Source organism: Hemiscyllium ocellatum, chromosome 4, assembly GCF_020745735.1.
Source record: "Hemiscyllium ocellatum isolate sHemOce1 chromosome 4, sHemOce1.pat.X.cur, whole genome shotgun sequence".
Taxonomy (NCBI): Eukaryota; Metazoa; Chordata; class Chondrichthyes; order Orectolobiformes; family Hemiscylliidae; genus Hemiscyllium; species Hemiscyllium ocellatum.
Genome location: NC_083404.1, coordinates 94,278,973 through 94,298,649, shown reverse-complemented (window position 1 = coordinate 94,298,649; position 19,677 = coordinate 94,278,973). Strand labels below are relative to the sequence as shown.

General features: G+C 38.9%; 1 protein-coding gene across 1 annotated transcript in view; it reads right to left on the bottom strand.

Annotated features, from left to right (window-relative positions):
• LOC132815450 (transcription factor E2F5-like) overlaps positions 1-18,414 on the bottom strand; it is a 30,016-nt gene extending 11,602 nt beyond the window's left edge. Inside the window, exons 1-5 of the mRNA XM_060824398.1 lie at positions 18,190-18,414; positions 14,145-14,254; positions 7,891-8,052; positions 4,359-4,402; positions 1,678-1,742 (exon numbers count right to left, since the gene is read on the bottom strand). Of these exons, the coding sequence (XP_060680381.1) occupies positions 1,678-1,742; positions 4,359-4,402; positions 7,891-8,052; positions 14,145-14,254; positions 18,190-18,360 (552 nt within the window). The 5' untranslated portion in view covers positions 18,361-18,414. The remainder of the gene's footprint in view (positions 1-1,677; positions 1,743-4,358; positions 4,403-7,890; positions 8,053-14,144; positions 14,255-18,189) is intronic.
• Positions 18,415-19,677: the final 1,263 nt, after the last annotated feature.

The following is a 19,677-nucleotide window of genomic DNA, read 5'->3' as shown; positions in this document are numbered from 1 at the left end:
TTATGAAACTCAGCTCCCTCATCTTGCCTGTTCTGGAATGTGAATGCCTCATTACTCTTACAGGCTGGGAAAACATGAAGGCTGAAACTGACATAGTAAGGAAGTTGGAAGATGTTCATGTGTGAGTGAGAGTGAGAAAACATTCTTCTGTAAATTACATTCACTGACCAAAGGGTTCAAGGGACACAGAGAGAGAGAGAGAGAGAGAGAGACAGAGAGACAGAGAGATGGACAGAGACAGACAGGCAAGACGGTAGCTGGTGGAAAGATTAAATCTTTGTGGTCTAATTTGAGTGAACACAAGCTTGTCATGGATTGAATGTTTGTGTGTTGTTCGCTAGAGCTCGAGATCTGGGAATGTTATGAATTTAATTTGCATTCTGGGAAACTAAGATGATTTTAAAAGAAAAAGCCATTTTGTAGGACAATATACTGGACATGTTCGCCGAGCAAGGTTACCTCATGACCTTTCCCACATAATTTAGACTAGTCCTTGTTATGATGTACTGTTAAAAGGGAAGGTTATCTAGCCAAAGCAACTGACCATTTGGCCCTGGCTGGATCAAAGCTTCCCACTTTGATGTGCATGTAGCTTAATTAGTCAAGCATACTTAGACCTGTCAATGGGTTTCTTTTCCTCTGCAAACTTTTGCGATTTTATTGCTGCTTATCTGATTAAGGACATGTGGCATTTTTGTAATTTTAATACCAATTCCTATATCAAGACAGCTTGTTTGCAGCAATAAGAGGAGTAGCCTGAGAGCACTCTTAGGGGTAAGAACTAGCACCGCTACTCTGCTAATGTTTTTAGAACCTTAGCTAAGCCTGGCTTGTAAGTATCAATGTTATAGTGTAACATTGATGCCATTGGTAAATAAAGGTAATAATTTAAACTAAACTGTCTGTAAAAGCTTTATATTCCAGACTACCACAGAATACGATCTCCAGGAAGAACCAAGAGAGATTTACAGGCCGAGTCCATCAGGGATTCCCTGAGCCTTCTTGAATAGGTACTCGAACATAACCTCCCCATAGCTCACAATACTTCCAAGTTTTGCATCCACAAATTTTGCACGATTAGCCAAGTCTAGATTATTAATCTAAATCACAAAGAACAGCGGTTTTTACTGACCCATGGAGACCTTCACACTAATCCTTCTCCAGTCTGAAAATCAACTGCTTACTAGTGCCATTTTCTGTTACTCATCAAATTTTGCATCATTATCACCACTGTCCCTTTTATTCCATCAATTTTAATCACAAATCTATTGTCCAACACTTTATCACACCTTTTGGAAATCCATCAACAGCCTTATCCTTGTCGACCCTTTGTTATGTCTTTAAAAAGATAAGCAATTAATTAAACACAATTTGTTATTAACAAATTAATGCTGCCTTTCCTTGACTGACTTTCATTTGCCCACACAACAGTTAATTTTGCCCTGAATTACTGTTTCTAAAAAGCTTTCCCATTATGGAGGATAAACTGACTGGCCTGAAGTTGCTGGACCTAAATTTAAACCTTTACAGCAAAGTTAACTTAACTGTATACTCATTAAAATGTGTATTATAAAGTGCAAAAATTCATGCCTTCATCTCAATATGAAAACGTTAATGCAAAATCACAAGAATAAGCAAGCTAATCATAAAAAGAAGTAAGTGCAGGGTAAAACATACCAGTTCAGGAATTGGAACTTCCAGTTGTGTGCCAGATGGGGCCTGGATAGCAAGAAGTGTATCACCTGTTATGGAAGCACTAATGAGTTAGAAAACAAAGTTCCGTGGTTCAAACAAATTTTTTTATCATAGTTCTATAAATGGACTGAGACCAACATACACTTTAAAAACAATAACTTCAAATATTGATTCTCAAAAGATTGGGAAATGTTTCTTCTGACAACCAAAACATTCAATTGGTCTCAATCACTTATAAACATTACATTGCAACATCTTGACTCATTGTATTAATTTGAAGGCGATATGAGAGATATAAAGAAATTCAAAAGAGAATTTCAAAAGAAAGCAAAATGCTAAATTTCCTGCAGGCCATTGAAATCGTTAATATCTTATACCAGGCCACTTTCTCTTCGCTTTAAACTTTTAGACACTTCTGACATAGAACTGGAATCAACCTCTACTCATACTTATAATAAACAGAAAACAGCAATGTGGTCTTCCACTTAACCATGGTAAGCAATATAAGTTAAATTCCTCAGGTTACTGATGCAAGTATAGTAACATGGAAAAAAAGTGTTCCATTACTTTCTAGTGGAAGATATCATGAAACTTACACAACAACGTTCAAGTTGCAGCCCTAGGCAATACCATTAGACCCATTTAGAAAATCTAAACCACACCATTTCAACAACTAGACATTTCAAGAGATAACATAAATATGGGTGTCACTTTCTTTCTAAAATTATAATGATGTGGAGATGCCAGTGTTGAACTAGCGTGGACAGAAGTCACACGACACCAGGTTATAGTCCAACAGGTGTACTTGAAATCACAAGCTTTCAGAGGTCAGCTCCTTCACCTGTTGGTGAAGGAAGCTGAATAACCTACTGGACTGTAACCTGCTGTCAGGTGACTTTTAATCAAACTCTAATAATTCTGTTCTCTTCCTCAAATTAATTCTTCCTAATATGTCAATAATCTATATCGATTATAGGGAACATGCACTTAATTTTGTTAAATTGTTCTCAAGCCTCCACACTATGAACCTTTAAGTCCCAGGAAGATGATGAAAACCATGGCACTAATAGAATTTTGCATTTCTATGTTTTACATGATTAAATGTTCCAAGATGCTTCATTGGAATATTTTCAACAAAACAGAGGCCTGGCAACACAAGTAGCTATTAGTGTCAAGGATACAAAGCTTGATAAAAGTATTATGTTTTAAGGAATACCTTGAAGGAGAAAGAGAAGTGCTCAGGTTTTGGAATGGAATGCAAGAATGTAGGGGCTTGGCAGCTAAACACATGGTCAACAGTGGGGTAGTGTTTAAAACTAAGGATGTTAAAAAAAAACAAAATTGAAGGAGTTCACATCTCAAAGTTGCATGCCTCAATTACAAGATTAAAGCTGATGAGGTCAAGTAGAGATTTAAAGACACAAAAGAGAATTTTAAAATTACACAGCTGCTACACAAGCATTCAATGGGTATCACACAGGTCATGTGACATTGAGAAAGTTTTGGATGACCTTGAGATTATTGGAGACCAGGTATATGTTAGACAGGCAAGCCTAGGAAGTAACAATCATGAAAGTGGTGTTTCAGAGGTTAATTTGGGGCTATTGAACAGGAAGGCAGAGGAGTCAAGCAATGTTATGGAGGTGGTCACGTTGTTTGCACAGATATGTGGTCAAAAGCTCATCCAAGTCAAATATGACACCAAAGTCATGACTTGTTCTGCCACAGACATTTGCCAAGAGGGGGAATGGAGTCAGCAGCTAGTGAATAGAAAGGTCTGAGGAAGGGTCACTGGACCGTAATTGTTTACTTTGATTTCTCTTCACAGATGCTGCCAGACCTACTGAGCTTTTCCAGCACTTTTGTTTTTGTGTCTGATTTACAGGACCTGCAGTTCTTTTAGTTTTAGTGAACAGAGTTTGTGGTGGGACCAAACACAATGAACTTTGATCTTCCCAATTTTAAGTCAGGTGGTAGAGAAGCAATAAGAAGACAGCAGTGAAATCAAGTGGCAGTAAGATAGAGCACCTGGGGTCACTGTACACATTGATTCTGACACTGTTTTCAGATGAAGACCAGCCGATGTTTGAGAAACAGGAGTGGCCTCAAGAATTGATCTATGGACCACCGGAGGTTAACAGTGCAAGAGCAGGAAGAGAAGTCAGTCTAAGTGGGTGACTGGCAACAACTAGATGGATGAGAATAGAACCAAGACAGCATATCTCAGCTTGCTAAATAAATGTTGAAGTAGTACTGGAGGATGATGTCATCAGTCATAAAGACTACAGAAACATTGAAGAGGAAAAATAGATGGTTTATGTGCATCACAGCAACACGGGATGTCACATGATTCTGGAAGGAGATTAACAAAAACAGCTACTGAAATACATAGTAAAGTATGCTTATTCAAAATTGAATTGAGTTCAGTTCTGATGCAACTGAGCTGCGAATTAGGGAGTTACTTAATGATGGAGGATGTATCATTTCACTATGAGTGGCAAAGGTAGAGCTATCCTTGGACCATATCACTACTGTATAGCAGCTAGCTCAGTATTGTCAGTGTGTTGATATGAGAACACACTGACAATACGCAGATGCAGGTTTGGAGAAGACAGAAATTTGGGACATTAAAAAGAGGAAGTTAAAGATAAATGTTTACAAACCTTGAAAACACTTGCAGACATCTTCATGTGTTGTATAAGCCAATGTAAGAAGTTAAGGAGATTGTCAAAGAGCGATAAACACCTTTAAGTATCACACTTGTACTGAAACATTACCTTTAGCAATGCCTTTCCAGATCCTCTCTCTTCATTTTCACCTGCTCTTATCCAATCTCTTCCAAGCTCAACCTTTAGAGTCATAGAGATGTACAGCATGGAAATAGACCCTTCGGTCCAACCCGTCAATGCTGACCAGATATCCCAACCCAATCTAATCCCACCTGCCAGCACCCGGCCCATATCCCTCCAAACCCTTCCTATTCATATACCTATCCAAATGCCTCTTAAATGTTGCAATTGTGCCAGCCTCCACCACATCCTCTGGCAGCTCATTCCATACACGTACCACCCTCTGCGTGAAAAAGTTGCCCTTTATGTCTCTTTTATATCTTTGCCCTCTCACCCTAAACCTATGCCCTCTAGTTCTGGACTCCCTGACCCCAGGGAAAAGACTTTGTCTATTTAGCCTATCCATACCCCTCTTAATTTTGTAAACCTCTATAAGGTCACCCCTCAGCCTCAGACGCTCCAGGGAAAACAGCCTCAGCCTGTTCAGCCTCTCCCTCTAGCTCAAATCCTCCAACTCTGGCAACATCCTTGTAAATCTTTTCTGAACCCTTTCAATTTTCATAACATCTTGCCGATAGGAAGGAGACCAGAATTGCATGCAATATTCCAACAGTGGCCTAACCAATGTCCTGTACAGACGCAACATGACCTCCCAACTTGTGTACTCAATACTCTGACCAATAAAGGAAAGCATACCAAACACCTTCTTCATTATCCTATCTACCTGTGACTCCACTTTCAAGGAGCTATGAACCTGCACTCCAAGGTCTCTTTGTTCAGCTACACTCCCTAGGACCTTACCATTAAGTGTATAAGTCCTGCTAAGATTTGCTTTCCCAAAATGCAGCACCTCGCATTTATCAGAATTAAACTCCATCTGCCACTTCACAGCCCATTGGCCCAACAGATCCTGTTGTAATCTGAGGTAACCCTCTTTGCTGTCCACTACACCTCCAATTTTGGTGTCATCTGCAAACTTACTAACCATACTTCTTATGCTAGCATCCAAATCATTTATGTAAATGACAAAAAATAGAGGACCCAGCACTGATCCTTGTAGCACTCCAGTCTGAAAAACAACCCTCCACCACCACCCTCTGTTTTCTTCCTTTGAGCTAGTTCTGTATCCAAATGGCTAGTTCTCCCTGTATTCCATGAGATCTAACCTTGCTAATCAGTCTCCCAAGGGGAACCTTGTCGAACGCCTTACTGAAGTCATATAGATCACATCTACCACTCTGCCCTTATCAATCCTCTTTGTTACTTCTTCAAAAAACTCAATCAAGTTTGTGAGACATGATTTCCCACGCTAGTCTTTCCCTCCACACGCTGACTCTAATAGAAATTAAACCATGTTTGCAAGACTTGCACCGCTTCATCTCTGATACTCTTATTCCACCACCTTCTCCAAATCCCACAACAATTTACTTCTAGTTGCTCCTATCTCAAAGAAGATTTCCTTGGTAGGTCCATTGTTTTGCCTTGATCTTGTCCTATAGGACTGATTTATCTCAATTACTTTCTCTCTCTGTGGCCCGTTTCTTCCTATCTCCATCCTTAAATCTTTTGACCTCCTCCAACACTTAATAGTTTCCAGACTCCAGATCTGTTTTTTTTGCAGTACGGACACACCACCTCTCTTTTTACATCTCTTACTGTCTATCAAAACAGCCTAACGATACAATATTTCTTCCTTGAACAGGAACTCAACCAGTTCAGATCTGTCACCACACTCCACCTAACTGAACTTGTTCTCACATTGAACAACTTCTTGCAATTTAAACACTTCCTTCAAATAAAGAAGTGTTGATATCCACATCTATATGGTACTATGTTTGTATTTCAGTAGAATATAAAGAAGATGTTTTGTTCTTGTCCCACTCAGGTTCTCTCCCCAACACTTCCTTTTTCATTGGATTAATGACTCTATTAGTGCCATTTCCTGCTCTCATTCCAAACTGGAACATTTATTTACCCTGCTTTCAATTTCCACCTCTTCCTTCCCTTCTTTGACAAAATCTTTCCTGAATTTCTGTGTCTCCATTTCTGAGAATAAGCTATCAAATATCTATTCCATATTCAATGGTTTCCATACCTATCTTGTCCAAACTTCTTCACGCATTACTTCCTAAAGAGACTCCATTCCGTATTCCCTATTATCATCTGCCATACCATTGCTTCTGAAAAATCCCTCTTCACCATGGTTGGCAGTGACCATGTCAGTTACTGTTCCTGCATTTTGGTTCCCTCACATTTCCCAAAAGAAGCACAACTGAGTTACCTTGACTTCACATAACATCTCAAGACTTTGCTATTTTCATAATATCACCAACCATCTTCCTCACCTCTTACAGCAGCCCAAACAGTGCAGTTTCCTCCACACCACTTTGCTCCACTCAATCCCTCCTAACACCACCTGCATTTTTATGGCACATTTCCTTGCAAGTACAAAAAATGAAACACCTATCCTTTTCTCTTATTCCTTCGAGATACAAAAAGAATTTGACGTTTTTTTCAGGTTTGGTATTTTGTATTCGCTGCTCATGACGTGGTCTCTACTATAATGAGAAAAAAAATGCTCATTTTCTAACTTGCTATGTAGAGCATTTTCATTCAGTCCAAATGTCTGACTACAATAACATGCTTGTTATTGAAAAACAGTGGCCTAATCCTATTTTGCCTTCAGTCTCTTGTGCTGTTCAAGTGAAGATCATCAACCTGAGTTTGAGGAACAGCTTCTTTGCTTTTTGTCGGGCACTTCATTGCCTTCCAGATTCAACACGTTCCATTAATTTCAGATCTTAGCCTCTGTCCCTGCAGTTTTCGACAGCAATTGCAGAAATTGATTCTGCTTACACCTCCTTCAGATCCTTTGTTTCTCACTTTTTATTTTATATTACACCATTGTCTCTTTTGTCAATTTCTCAGCCCTGCCTTTAACCATATCACAGTCAATGCCTTTTTTAAAAAAAAACTCACTTTCCTGCCTCAATGTTTGCTTAAAATCTGTTACTTTGCTAATTTTCTCTGAAAAATCACTGATCTGAAACACTGTTTTTCTCTTTCTACAATGCTGCCCAATGAGCTGAATGTTTTCAAAATTTTCCAGTGTTTTTATTTCAGACTCCCAACAACTGGAGTATCTAACTTGTGTTAATTTTCCCAATTTGCTTCAGATCACAGATTTACAATTTATAGGTGATTACAAGTATGAATCGGTGTTCAATCACACCTATATTGCCTCTCTAAATCAGAAATTTGACGTGACCATGCCTCTTAGCTCAATGTCCCTGGAACAGCAGTGAGGAATACTTAAAGATATGAGTATGTGGCATTTAAAACTACATGGCTTTGAAAGCTGACATCATGCAAAAGGCACACTGTGTTCTGTAACTAGAAAGGATATCTATTATTGTGTGTATTGTCAGTTATATTTTCAATACTCTGCTGTAGCCATATCTTCTGTTGATCAAGTTCTTTCTCCTTCATTTCCAGTTCTTCAATCTCTGCCTTTAGGTACCTCAATCGATCTATGATTTCTTTAGTGTTGCATCCTGGACCAACACCCCTATTAAAAGAAACAGAAGTTACATGTGCCTAATTTGAAGCAGGGAAGTAATTTTATAACATTTATATATTGGAGGACAACATTATTTGATGGATCAATTAAAAGCAAAAGTACTTTGGATGCTGGAAATCTGCAATAAAAACAGAGCAACTCAGCAGGTCTGGCAGCATCTGTGGAGAAACAGGAGTTAATGTTTCCAGCATAATGATTCTCCTTCAAAACAGGGTTCCATTCTTTCCCAAGTCTGAAGAAGAATCATTGGACTTGAAACTTTAACTCTGCTTTTCTCTCTACAGATACTGCTAGGCCAGACCAGAGCTTCTCCAGCATTTTCTGTGCCTACATGAATCAATCACAACATTGCTCGAATGACAAAAAATAACTTTACATTTTCAAATAGCTTTTGACATTCTAATACTAAAAGAAATTTTTATTCTACACAATGTCTCAGTCAAAATTCAGCACGTTATTGTCCAGATTCTATTGTATATACAAGAAGTGCACAAGACAGCACAGAATCAGCAGCATCGTGCAGATTGAACATCAGCACAAAATGTAAGGTGAAATAATTTGCAATCATCTTTAGCCACAGTGGTTGATCTAAATCTGACTCCTTCTGAGGTCCCCAGCATCACAAATGTCAGTTTTCAGTGATTCACTCCATGTGAGATCAAAAAATAGCAGCCTTTCCTAACAGCATTGAGCGTGTTCCTGAATCATGTGGACCACAGCAATTCAAGAAGGTGGCTCAGCATTCTCTCAATGGTAATTAAGGATGAGCTATTCAGTGGGATATAGATAGATTGCAGATTTGGGCAAAGAAATGGCAGATGGAGTTTAATCTGGACAAATGCAATCCATTCTGGAAGATCAAATTCAGGTGCGAATTATACTATAAATGGCAGAACCCTTAGGAGCATTGACATAGGGGGATCTGGGTGTACAGATCACAGATCTTTGAAACTGGCAAACCAGGTGGATATGGTGGCCAAGAAGGCATACAACACACTTGTCTTCACTGGCCATAGTATCAAATATAATAGCTGGCAAATTATGAAACAGCTATATAAAACTTTAGCTTTATAGAGGAACCTCGATTATCTGAAGGACACGGGTGTGGAGCATTTTGTTCAGTTAATTGAATTCGGGATAATTGAATGCGGATAACATAGTTTTGCTGAGCATCGGAAACTTGCCACCTTGCCGGATAATCCGATATTCGGATAACCGAATGCCAGATAATCAAAGTTCCTCTGTGAATCCTTTGACAATCCTCCTCACTGTCTGCAACTCTGTCAATTTTGGTGTCATCCACATACTTCCTGATCAAACCATCTACATTTTCCTCCAGATCAGTTATACACATTACTAACAACAAAGATCCAAGCACCGATACCTGTGGAACACCACTAGTGACTGATCTCCATTCTGAAAAGCAGCCTTCCTCCACTACTCTCTGTCTTCTGCGGCCAAGCCAGTTCTGTATCCATTTAGTCAGCACATCTTGGATCCTGAAGAGAGTCTACTCTTTGTACCAGGCTGCCATGAGGTACCTTATTAAATGCCTTACTAGAATCCATGTAATCCACCAGAAAACACTCAGTTGGGTTTGTGAGACATGACCTACCCTGCACAAAGTCATGTTGCCTATCATTAACAAGCCCATCTGCTTCCAAATCTGAATAAATCCTGTCGCTCGGTATTTTCTCCAATAGCTTCCACACCATGTAAACAGACATTGATGAAAGGAATTGCCTTGGTACTGGCAAGCTGGAGGATGCGCTATTACAGTCAAGTTACCTTTTTATATAAAGAATTCAGACTACATTGGCACATTAGGACTTTGATGTAATAGACATCATGATTGCTACTACTGAAACAATCATCGTACTCAAAAGAAAAATTCATAGGGCAACAGGACTGATACTATATGCATTAATTTCAGATGGGGTGTAATAACCAGCACTTAGGAAACAAGCAGTTAACCAAAGATTCTAACAGATGCTTATACATTGACTGTAATTACAATCCTATTAACTTAATGTGGGCAGCAGTCAATGCAAAGCTTGCTGTTGGGTTCTACACTTTTGAGAGAATTTGACCAAAACGTAGTACAGGAGTCAGGCTTTTGAACAGCTTGATTGAGGGGATGACAGGCAAGCAGTAAAATGACCCAGGAAGGATCTGGATATTTTGGCCTGTATAGTAACAAAAAAAGTGCAGAATTTATCCTGTTTAAGATAATCACTGAAGGGAAAAAGTAGTGTAGCACATTCATTATTATATTACATGAAGAGTTTTGCTAATTTAAGAGGATCTGATCATAACTCCTGCTCTACACATTGACTTTATTGTGAAATATAACGGTTTAGGAAATTGAATCAAGCCTTACTTCACCTAGTGTGAACTCAGCTTACCATCTGAAGAAACATGCATGCAAAAAGATAGATACCTGAATGACCAATTCAGTTACAACCCAAAGTTCCATTAAAGAGTCAACTTCCATAAAAAGACACTCACTATTTGCAAATGTTACTGATTCCAGTAAACCTGCTAAAGTATCTATGGCTAAATTTGTAAGAATATAGTAACAAAATTATCAGGACCACCAATTATTGTAATTAAACAAAGGTAACTGCATTTTAAGTTCAGTGTATTATACACTTAATGAAATAACATAAAATTGAAACTGAAAACATCTACTATAAGATTAACAGCCTTAACATTAATTCATTTATTTACTTAAATTGTATGTATATTTTGGCAAAGAAACACTTTTTTTCAAAAAACATGAAAGTATGCATTAGTACTGGAGCAGGTAGGTGTAGGAGTAGTAGTTATGGGATTTGAAAGTACTAGGAGAGTGGCCTAGAAATGTGAGAGCAGGGGCATGACTTGTAACAGTAGAGGTGTGACCAAAAAGTTGAGACATAATAACAGATTAGCATTTCTTGAGACACCAACCTCCATAAGAAAACTACAATTACATTTGTCGATAAGAACTGACTTAAAGCACAAAAGGGAAATCTTAGTGAAATAGCTACAAGTTTCTGTCCTGCAGAGATTATTTGACAGAAACAGAGCAGAAAGAGAACAAAAACTGATTGGTGCACAAGGCCTGAGTAACAGAAGATGACATCATTTGAGAGATGGAACTTTTATAGGAATCAGATACATGGCTGCTGTGGAATACAGTGCTGGAGTTGAGAAGATATAGGATTGAACAAGAGGGAAAGTATTGGCAGGGCAGAAATATTAAGTGATGCATCTGCAAGTGTGTAATGTTATATTATGTACCAACAAATAAACATAATTACATAGTATAGAAGGTGGCCATGGCACTGTGACTGTGCCAACTCTTCAGAAGAGTCATCCAGTGCTACTTGGTTGCTGTTTTCCCATCACTCAACAGCTTTTTTCTCTTTGACTGTATTTCTAATTGTTCGTTGAAATTAATTATTGAATATTTCTGCCAATTCCCCGGGCAAAAAAAAAAATCACTATTTCTAAAACATTTTATCATGGGATGCAGGTGTTGCTGGCAAGGGCATCATTTATTGCCCATCCCTCATTTCCCTTCAAGGCAATGGTAGAAAGTCACTTTCTTGAATTGCTGCGGTCCATGTGGTGCAGATAAATCCACAGTACTGCTCAGGAGTTCCAGGATTTTAAACCAGTGACAGTAAAGGACCAGCAATATATTTCCAAGTCAGAATGTGTTGTACAAAGTGGATGGACAGATAGTGTTAAGAAAGCAGGTAGTCCGCAAAAGGAATTGATTAGACTAGGATAGTGGACAAAGAAGTGCAAATGGAATACAATATGGGAACATAGAACATAGAAGGATACAGCGCAGTACAGGCCCTTCGGCCCTCGATGTTGCGCCGACCGAATCCTACCTAACCTATACTAGCCCAATAACTTCCAAATGCCTATCCAATGCCCGCTTAAATGACCATAAAGAAGGAGAGTTCACCACTGATACGGGCAGGGCATTCCATGAACTCACAACCCGCTGTGTGAAGAATCTACCCCTAACATCTGTCCTATACCTACCACCCCTTAATTTAAAGCTATGTCCCCTAGTAACACCTGACTCCATTAGCGGTAAAAGGTTCTTAGTATCTACCCTATCTAAACCCCTAATCATCTTATATCTTGTGGTACACCGCTAGTAACTGCGCTCCAAGATGAACATAATCCATCAACTACTACCCTCTGTCTCCTTCCAGCCAGCCAATTCCTAATCCAAACCTCTAATGTATCCTCAATGCCATACCTCCGAAGTTTTAGCATTAGCCTACCATGGGGAACCTTATCGAACGCCTTACTAAAATCCATATACACAACATCTACAGCTTTACCCTCATCCACTTCCTTAGTCACCTTCTCAAAGAACTAAGGTGAAAGGAAGAATAGAGAAATACGGACAAGCATTGGAAATCTGAAGCACAAAGGAACTTGGGAGTCCTAGTTCAGGATTCTCTTAAGGTTAACATGCAGGTTCATTTGGCAGTAAGAAAGGCAAATGCAATGTTGGCACACATTTCAAAAAGTCTAAGATACAAGAAAAGGGATATGCTGTTAAGACTGCATAAGGCTCTGGTCAGACTGCCTTTGGAATATTGAGAGTAGATTAGGATCCTATATCCAAGGATGGGCTAATCTTGGGAGAGGGTCCAGAAGAGGTTCTCAAGAATAGTCCTGAGAATGAAGGGCTTGTTAAGTTAGGAGCGGTTGAGGACTCCAAGTTAGTACTCAATGGACTTTACAAGGACAAGGGAGCAATTTTATTGAAATTTACAGAATTCTGAGATGCCTGGATAGAGCAGACATGGAGAAGATATTTCCACTAGGATTCACTAGGATCCAAAGGCACAACCTCGGAGTAAAGAGATTACTATTTAGAACAGAGATGAGGATGAACCTCTTTGGCCAGAGGGTGGTGAATCTGTGTAACCTACTGCCTTAGAAGGTTGTGAAGTCCAAGTCCTTGAGTGCAGTCAAGACAGGATAGTTGGGCCCTTGATTAGTAAGGGGATCAATGGGGAGAGGGCAGGAGAATTGTTTGACAAATAGATCACCATTTGATGAAATGGTGGAGCAGACTCGATGCCTATACCTTACGGGCTTATGGTTTTGCATAACTTGGAAGAAAATTTGCAGGTGGTGACACTCACATTTATTTGCTACCCTTAGGTGTTAGAGTCAGAGGAATGGAAAGTGCTGTCGAAGAAGCTTTACTGCAGTACTCCTTGTAGAGAATACTCATATTTGGTACTACTGCATCAGCTGTGGAGAGAGTAAATGTTGAAGGTGGTGAATATGGTGCCAATTTAGAGGGCTGATTTACGATGGCCATTGCCGTGCTTAAGTGTCGTTGGAATTTCACAAATTCTCAATCCATGTGGCTCTTCTACCAATTATCTTAAATCTGTGTCTTCTGATAACAGCCCTCCTTCCAATGGAAGGAGTGTTTCCTTACTTATTTTATCAAAATCCTTCATAATTTTGACTACTTCTTTTCACTGTTACACTGTGAGAAACAATTCCAGCATTGCTGCTGCCTTAACAACTGAACCCCCCCCACCATACCAAGCGGTGGTATGATTCTCGTAAGACCCCTCACTGCATCCTCTCCAGGGTCTTCACACATTGCTCAAATGGGTTGTCCACAATTGGCCATTATACTCCAGCAGAGGCTTAAACAGTAATAAATCAAGGTTGAATACAATTCCTCACTACTGCAAGATATATCTCTCCTTCTATTGCCTACCATTCTACACCATGTTTTAAATGTATAAACTAAAGTCTTTGAAGACATATGAATGTGAACGTCCAGCACTCTCTGCTCTTCAAAATTCTACCATTGATATTGCCTCACATTTCTCATTCAAAAATGACCGTTTACATTAAATTTAATCTGCAATGTATCTGCACATTTCACAACATTGATATCTCCTGAAATCTGGTCCTTTGCTTCTCATTGTTTGCTCTTTTGCAGGCTTTTTATATCTGTAGACTTCATTATAATTTCAGAGTTTAAGTGCATACATATGTAGCTATACAAAAATGGTGTTACTTTAACCTACTTCCACTGGATACTATTTTTTGATTTCTTTTCGATTAATCCAATTCCTTCCAATACATTGGTGATATCATAGATTCTTCTTTTCTGTCTCACTGCAAGGGTGTCAGCAGCCTGTTGATAAAAAGCAAGAAAACACTGAATACATTTATTTTTACTAAAATGTTCAGTTCTATTTTGATTTGTATTAGGGTTTCTAAGTACATGAAAAATAAATATCAGATTCACGATGAGCTTCATTTGGCAAGATGCTCATAACACTTTAGTGTGTTTGGGAATAACTGGTAAATGTCTAGAGTTCATATTCTCTTCTTAAAGGAATTGTACAATAAGAAAATAGGCATGGAAGTGAGAGTAGCACAAACTAAGAAGTATAAACAGAAAATACTGGAAATACTCAGTAGGGTCAGGTAGTACCTGTGGAGAGGGAAGCAAGATTCCGCACACCTTTCTGAATAAAATTACAGTCCCCACAATTCTAAAAGCATATCATGTACATGAATGATATGGATGTCTTTATTGTGGAGATATTTGAGATAGGTGCTTCAACAAGCAAAGCCAAGGTTGTTGATATCATTTTGTTAGGGCACAATAAAAGGTTGAAAAATTGTTAGTTCACAAAATCAATTTAAATTCTTTCTCCTGGTCATGTACAACTCAAAACCAATCTGCATCAACTCTTGTAAATAGCTGAATCAAAATATTCTCCTGTGAAATAATAAATCTTCAAATCTAGAATGTTTTATTTTGAAAGCTGGGCTGTAGAATGCCAAAAGAGACTGTTGGCATTGCATTACACAAATCCATTCCACCTTCAAGGTGAAAATCTACTGGAAAAAATATCAGCATTTTTTAAAAAAGCATTACTAAGGTATTTGGTTTTTGCAAGCTAAGTTGGCAAGATAATTCATATCAGAATAGAAAAGATCCTCCAATGAAAATTTCAAGCAGAATAAAAAATTGTACAAAAAGTAACAGGCTGGTCTCTGACTTGGGAGAACTGGATGGGATTGAGAAGCAACAATATTTCAGAAATTATAAAATACTAATAAGATCAGCAATTGCAGTTTCAACTGAAGCTCAGTGGATAGCACTATCATAGGCAGAAGGTCAACTCCAAAGATTTGAGCACAAAATATCGATCGTCAGTTGTGTACTGTAGCGAGGGAGTGCTGTATTGTCCAGTCTCTCATATGGTTGAGAAGGATACAAAACATTATTCTCAGTGGAGGAGGGTAGTGGTCCTTTATGTACCATGTCATTGTTTTTTCCTTGAAATTTTGATTGGAAAATCTCTTCTATTCTGAAATTCATTATCTTGCCATCATTCCCCAAGGAAAATCTATAGCTTTAGCAATGCTCTTTAAAAGGAGTCCTAAATACTTTTTCCAGCAGACTTTCATCTTGAAGGAGGAATGGATGTGTATAATGTGTTGCTAACAGCCCCTTTTGGCATCTACAGTCCAGCTTTCATAGTAAAACATTCTAGATCTGAGGGTTTATTATTTCACAGAAGATTATTTTGATTCAGCATATTTAGAAGTGTTAATGCAGGTTGATTTTAATTATGACATGGGGAAGGAATTTAAATTGGTAGCTGTCCCTCATGTTGAAGCCAATATTTATTGCTTCGTCAACATCACTAAAACAAATTCGTCATTTTCACACGGTCGTTTGAAGAACTTGCTTTGTACAGACTGGCTGCTGAGTCTCCTCCCATCATTATTTCAACCCTATGAGAGCTGCAGCAAAGCTAGTCATACTTTATTTTATGCCTACATAAAGCAATTATACTTCAAAAATATTTGGCTGTAAATTGTCTGGGACATCATAGTCAAAAGTGCTGGAAAAGCACAGCACGTCAGGCAGCATCCAAGGAGCAGGAGAGTCAACGTTTCCGGCATAAACCCTTCATCAAGAATGTGGTTCACTGAAGTCACTATGAAAATGCAATTTGTTTCTTTAGGATGAACAGAGCTGATCTTAAGAGTTATGGTCCTCCCAAATACATTAACATATTTTCAATGTAAGTTAAAGTTACAAGCAATTAAGGTTCTACTTAATTTTCTTCTGCTTTGTTCATGCAGACAAGAGTTTATTAAAATTGGCACTTCAATTTACAGTTTTTAAAGGGCCTGTTAATGACAAAAATCATCAGTAAACAAAAAAAATCACAGGAAATCAAACATGACAATTCTGTCTAAAATCTGAAACCACAGTATTAATTCTAGAATCACTTTACCAGACTTACAAAAAATATAAATTAAGTTCATTCATCTTCCAAAATAAATCACAGACAGACATTTCAGATGATCCCGATGAGAAGCCATTGAAATGTTGGTCTAAAAAGGTATGCAGATTTAAGTAGTGAATGTAATACGAGATTAACTATAAAATAATCAGGACTGAAAGATATTTCAATTTAAACTTAACTGAAAAGCACTTCATTTCATGTGGGAGTTAACCTGCATGCAACAGGTTCCATTTAAAGAGATAAATGAGTAGATAATGTATTGTTCATAGTGTTGGTTGAAGTACAAATGTTACTCAGAACTGAGAAACTGTTCTTTTATTGTGAACATAATTCATCACTCCTCCAGTCTCTTTGCAAATTTCATTATAATTGGCCACACTATCCATTAACCTGCTCTGTCATCAATCTTGGTGAAACTGTCCTCACTAAGATTCTACACCTATATATGGAATCATATCAAAATTATCTATCCTAACAGCTCTCATTTCAACTCAAGTCAATGCTGTACCTTCTCAAAATCAATCTGCAGCTTCTTTTTCTGTGGTACCATCCTTTTGGTGACATAATCCACAGGCATGGGATCACTTTCAGCCCAAATACAATTTGACGTCCTATTCACTATCTCTCTCTGTATAGTCTAACATTCAGTATTCAATGAACAGCAATTCCCTCCAAATGAAAACTGGGAACACTGATCTCATCTTTGGCCCACTATAAATTTGCTATGTTTATCTTCTATCCTAATGTAATTGCAACTCTTCCCTACCTCTATCTTGGGTGGACATGACCGCTGACAACTTCAGCAGCCCAAGTGACTTCAATTGTAACCATTTAAAAAAAGTTGAAAAAAAAAACTTCCACTGCTACTGGATTACCCATTTTGTGTCCAACATCAGCCTATCTACTTTGAAAAACTTGATCTGCTCCTTTGTCAACACTAAATGTAAATATCACAATGTTTTCAGGATTAGCCCCTCATTAAAAAATTTCACACTCCAGGCAATTTCACAGACTCTTTATACATGAGTGAGCCAAAAGAGGTAAGCAGCTGCCAATGCTCAGGATTTAAAAATAACAGAATTTAAATTTCTCTGTTTTACCCCTCTTAAATGCAACTTCTTTGAGAGTGCTACAAAGACCCCATCCACAATAACAAACTTTTCATTCTTGGATTTCATCCTCCTTTCATTCTATACTAGTGCCCATAATTTTTCAAAAAAGCACTACACAAACTTTAGGTCACCCTTCTTTAATATCTTCGACTGGTCATTAATAGCAAGCCATTGTTAAGGCATTATAAAATTGCTCTTTGTGGTCTCTTGTGGTGCAAGTGGTAGTGCCTCTGCCTCTGGGTTCAAGTTCCAACTGTTCGAGAGCTGTGTCGAAACAGACATCGACATGTCTCAACAGGTCGATTCATCATATATAACTGGTACTTGGTCTTGAAACACTTGCCTAATGTACGTTTAGTAATGAATCAGCTTAGTAACCCATTCCAGAGTCAGCACGAAATATTTTATAAGTTTGAGAACGATCATTCCCTGGTTTATGAAACAACACAGCTCCAATTTGAAAATTAAAGAAAACATTGTACATGGTTGCACAGAGACTGCCTGTGTCACAAATGACTCGGTTTTGGGGAGCCTCCAGCTCCGCTAAATGTGAACCAGCAAGGATGAAGTAAAACGTGTGAAGACTGCGCTCCATGAGACTGGTCAGCAGCAGGTGCTGCCTCGCAGGTTGTTTTCACACATGTGCTCCCTCCCCTGCCCTGGCTGAGCTGGCCTGGCCTGACCTGCTTGAGGTCCAGCACACCGTCCTTGGCCTCCTGCAGCAACGACACGAATCGTGTAGTAAGGAGCCCGAGACTCTTCTCGTGGCGGCTTGAGGCCGGGCTCGAGCCCGAGCCTCGGATTCCATGACCCGTGCCGTTCCAACCGCTTTCCTCACGGCCAGACTCGGCCATCACCCCGGACAATTGTGACGTCGCGACGGCTATAACTTCACCACCCACCCCACTTTGAAGACCATCCAGCCAATCAGACACCGAGGAACTGTGTTCAAAATCCAGGAAGTGACGTCTGCGACACAGCAACACCATAGTAACGGGGCAGCGCACAATGTCTCGATGACAGTTGGTGGAACAGGTCGAACGTTGTTTAGCCACGGTCCCAAGTCGTGGCTCTAGGTAGAAGTGAAAAGAAGCGTTTAATGAAATCAAACTTACAGTCTGAACAGAATTCCATAGATCGCCACAGGCAGTTTATGATTTGAAGATGCCGGGGTGTACAACCACATACATTTCCACGGGCACACACGCACCCTCTCACAGATTTATACCCCTTTACAGTCACACACGTCTCACAGACACTCATAACCCCCCATGTAGATACCCACATGCAGACACACACTCACACATATAAGTTTGTGGGGTGAATTTGTACTTGCAGAATTACGTTTTAATTTGCTCAAAAACTGCCTGAATCCAGTTAGATTAAGTCCTTTTTTAAAAAAGTCTGACCATTGTGGCACAGACAGTCTCACACAGGGCAACTCACACCTTAAATGCACTATCTGGGCCAACATGACACCAATTGTTAAAGTTCATTTGAGAATTTAACTTTAAAAAAATTCTGTAATTTACATATGAAAGAACTGAAACCAACATGTTCATTCTAAAAGATGAGAGACTTAAACAATTCAACAATTCAATATATAATTTCAATTACATCACATTGTAAACTTTTGCTATAGATTCTGTGTCTTATGATCTTATACTCCACAACCACTTGATGAAGGAGCAGTGCTCCAAAAGCTAGTGCTTCCGAATGAACCTGTTGAACTACAACTTGGTGTTGCGTGATTTTTAACTTTGTGCAGGCAGTTTACACACGGATGCCCAGCCCGACCTTATTCCAGTGTTTCTAAACTGATCAAACTGCTTCTCCAACATGCAGCATTGCATGGACAGAATTTGTCTCCAATTCAACGTTGGGGACATCAAGTTAGAAACATACACATGTAAATACTGTAGATGCTGTAAATCTGTAAAATAAACAAAAGTGCTGGAGAAATTCAGCAGATCTGGCAGAATTTGTGAAAAAACAGTGAACAAAATGTTCCGAAGGTATATTGGATCTCTATCTTGCTGTAATCACATCCAACCCCACAAGCTTGCAAAATATCTGGAATCCTGCAATTCTTAGCTCTTGAGCATCCTGGATTTGAATTGTTTCATCATTAGTGACTACTCTGTTATTTGCCTGCACCTATAACCCTCTTT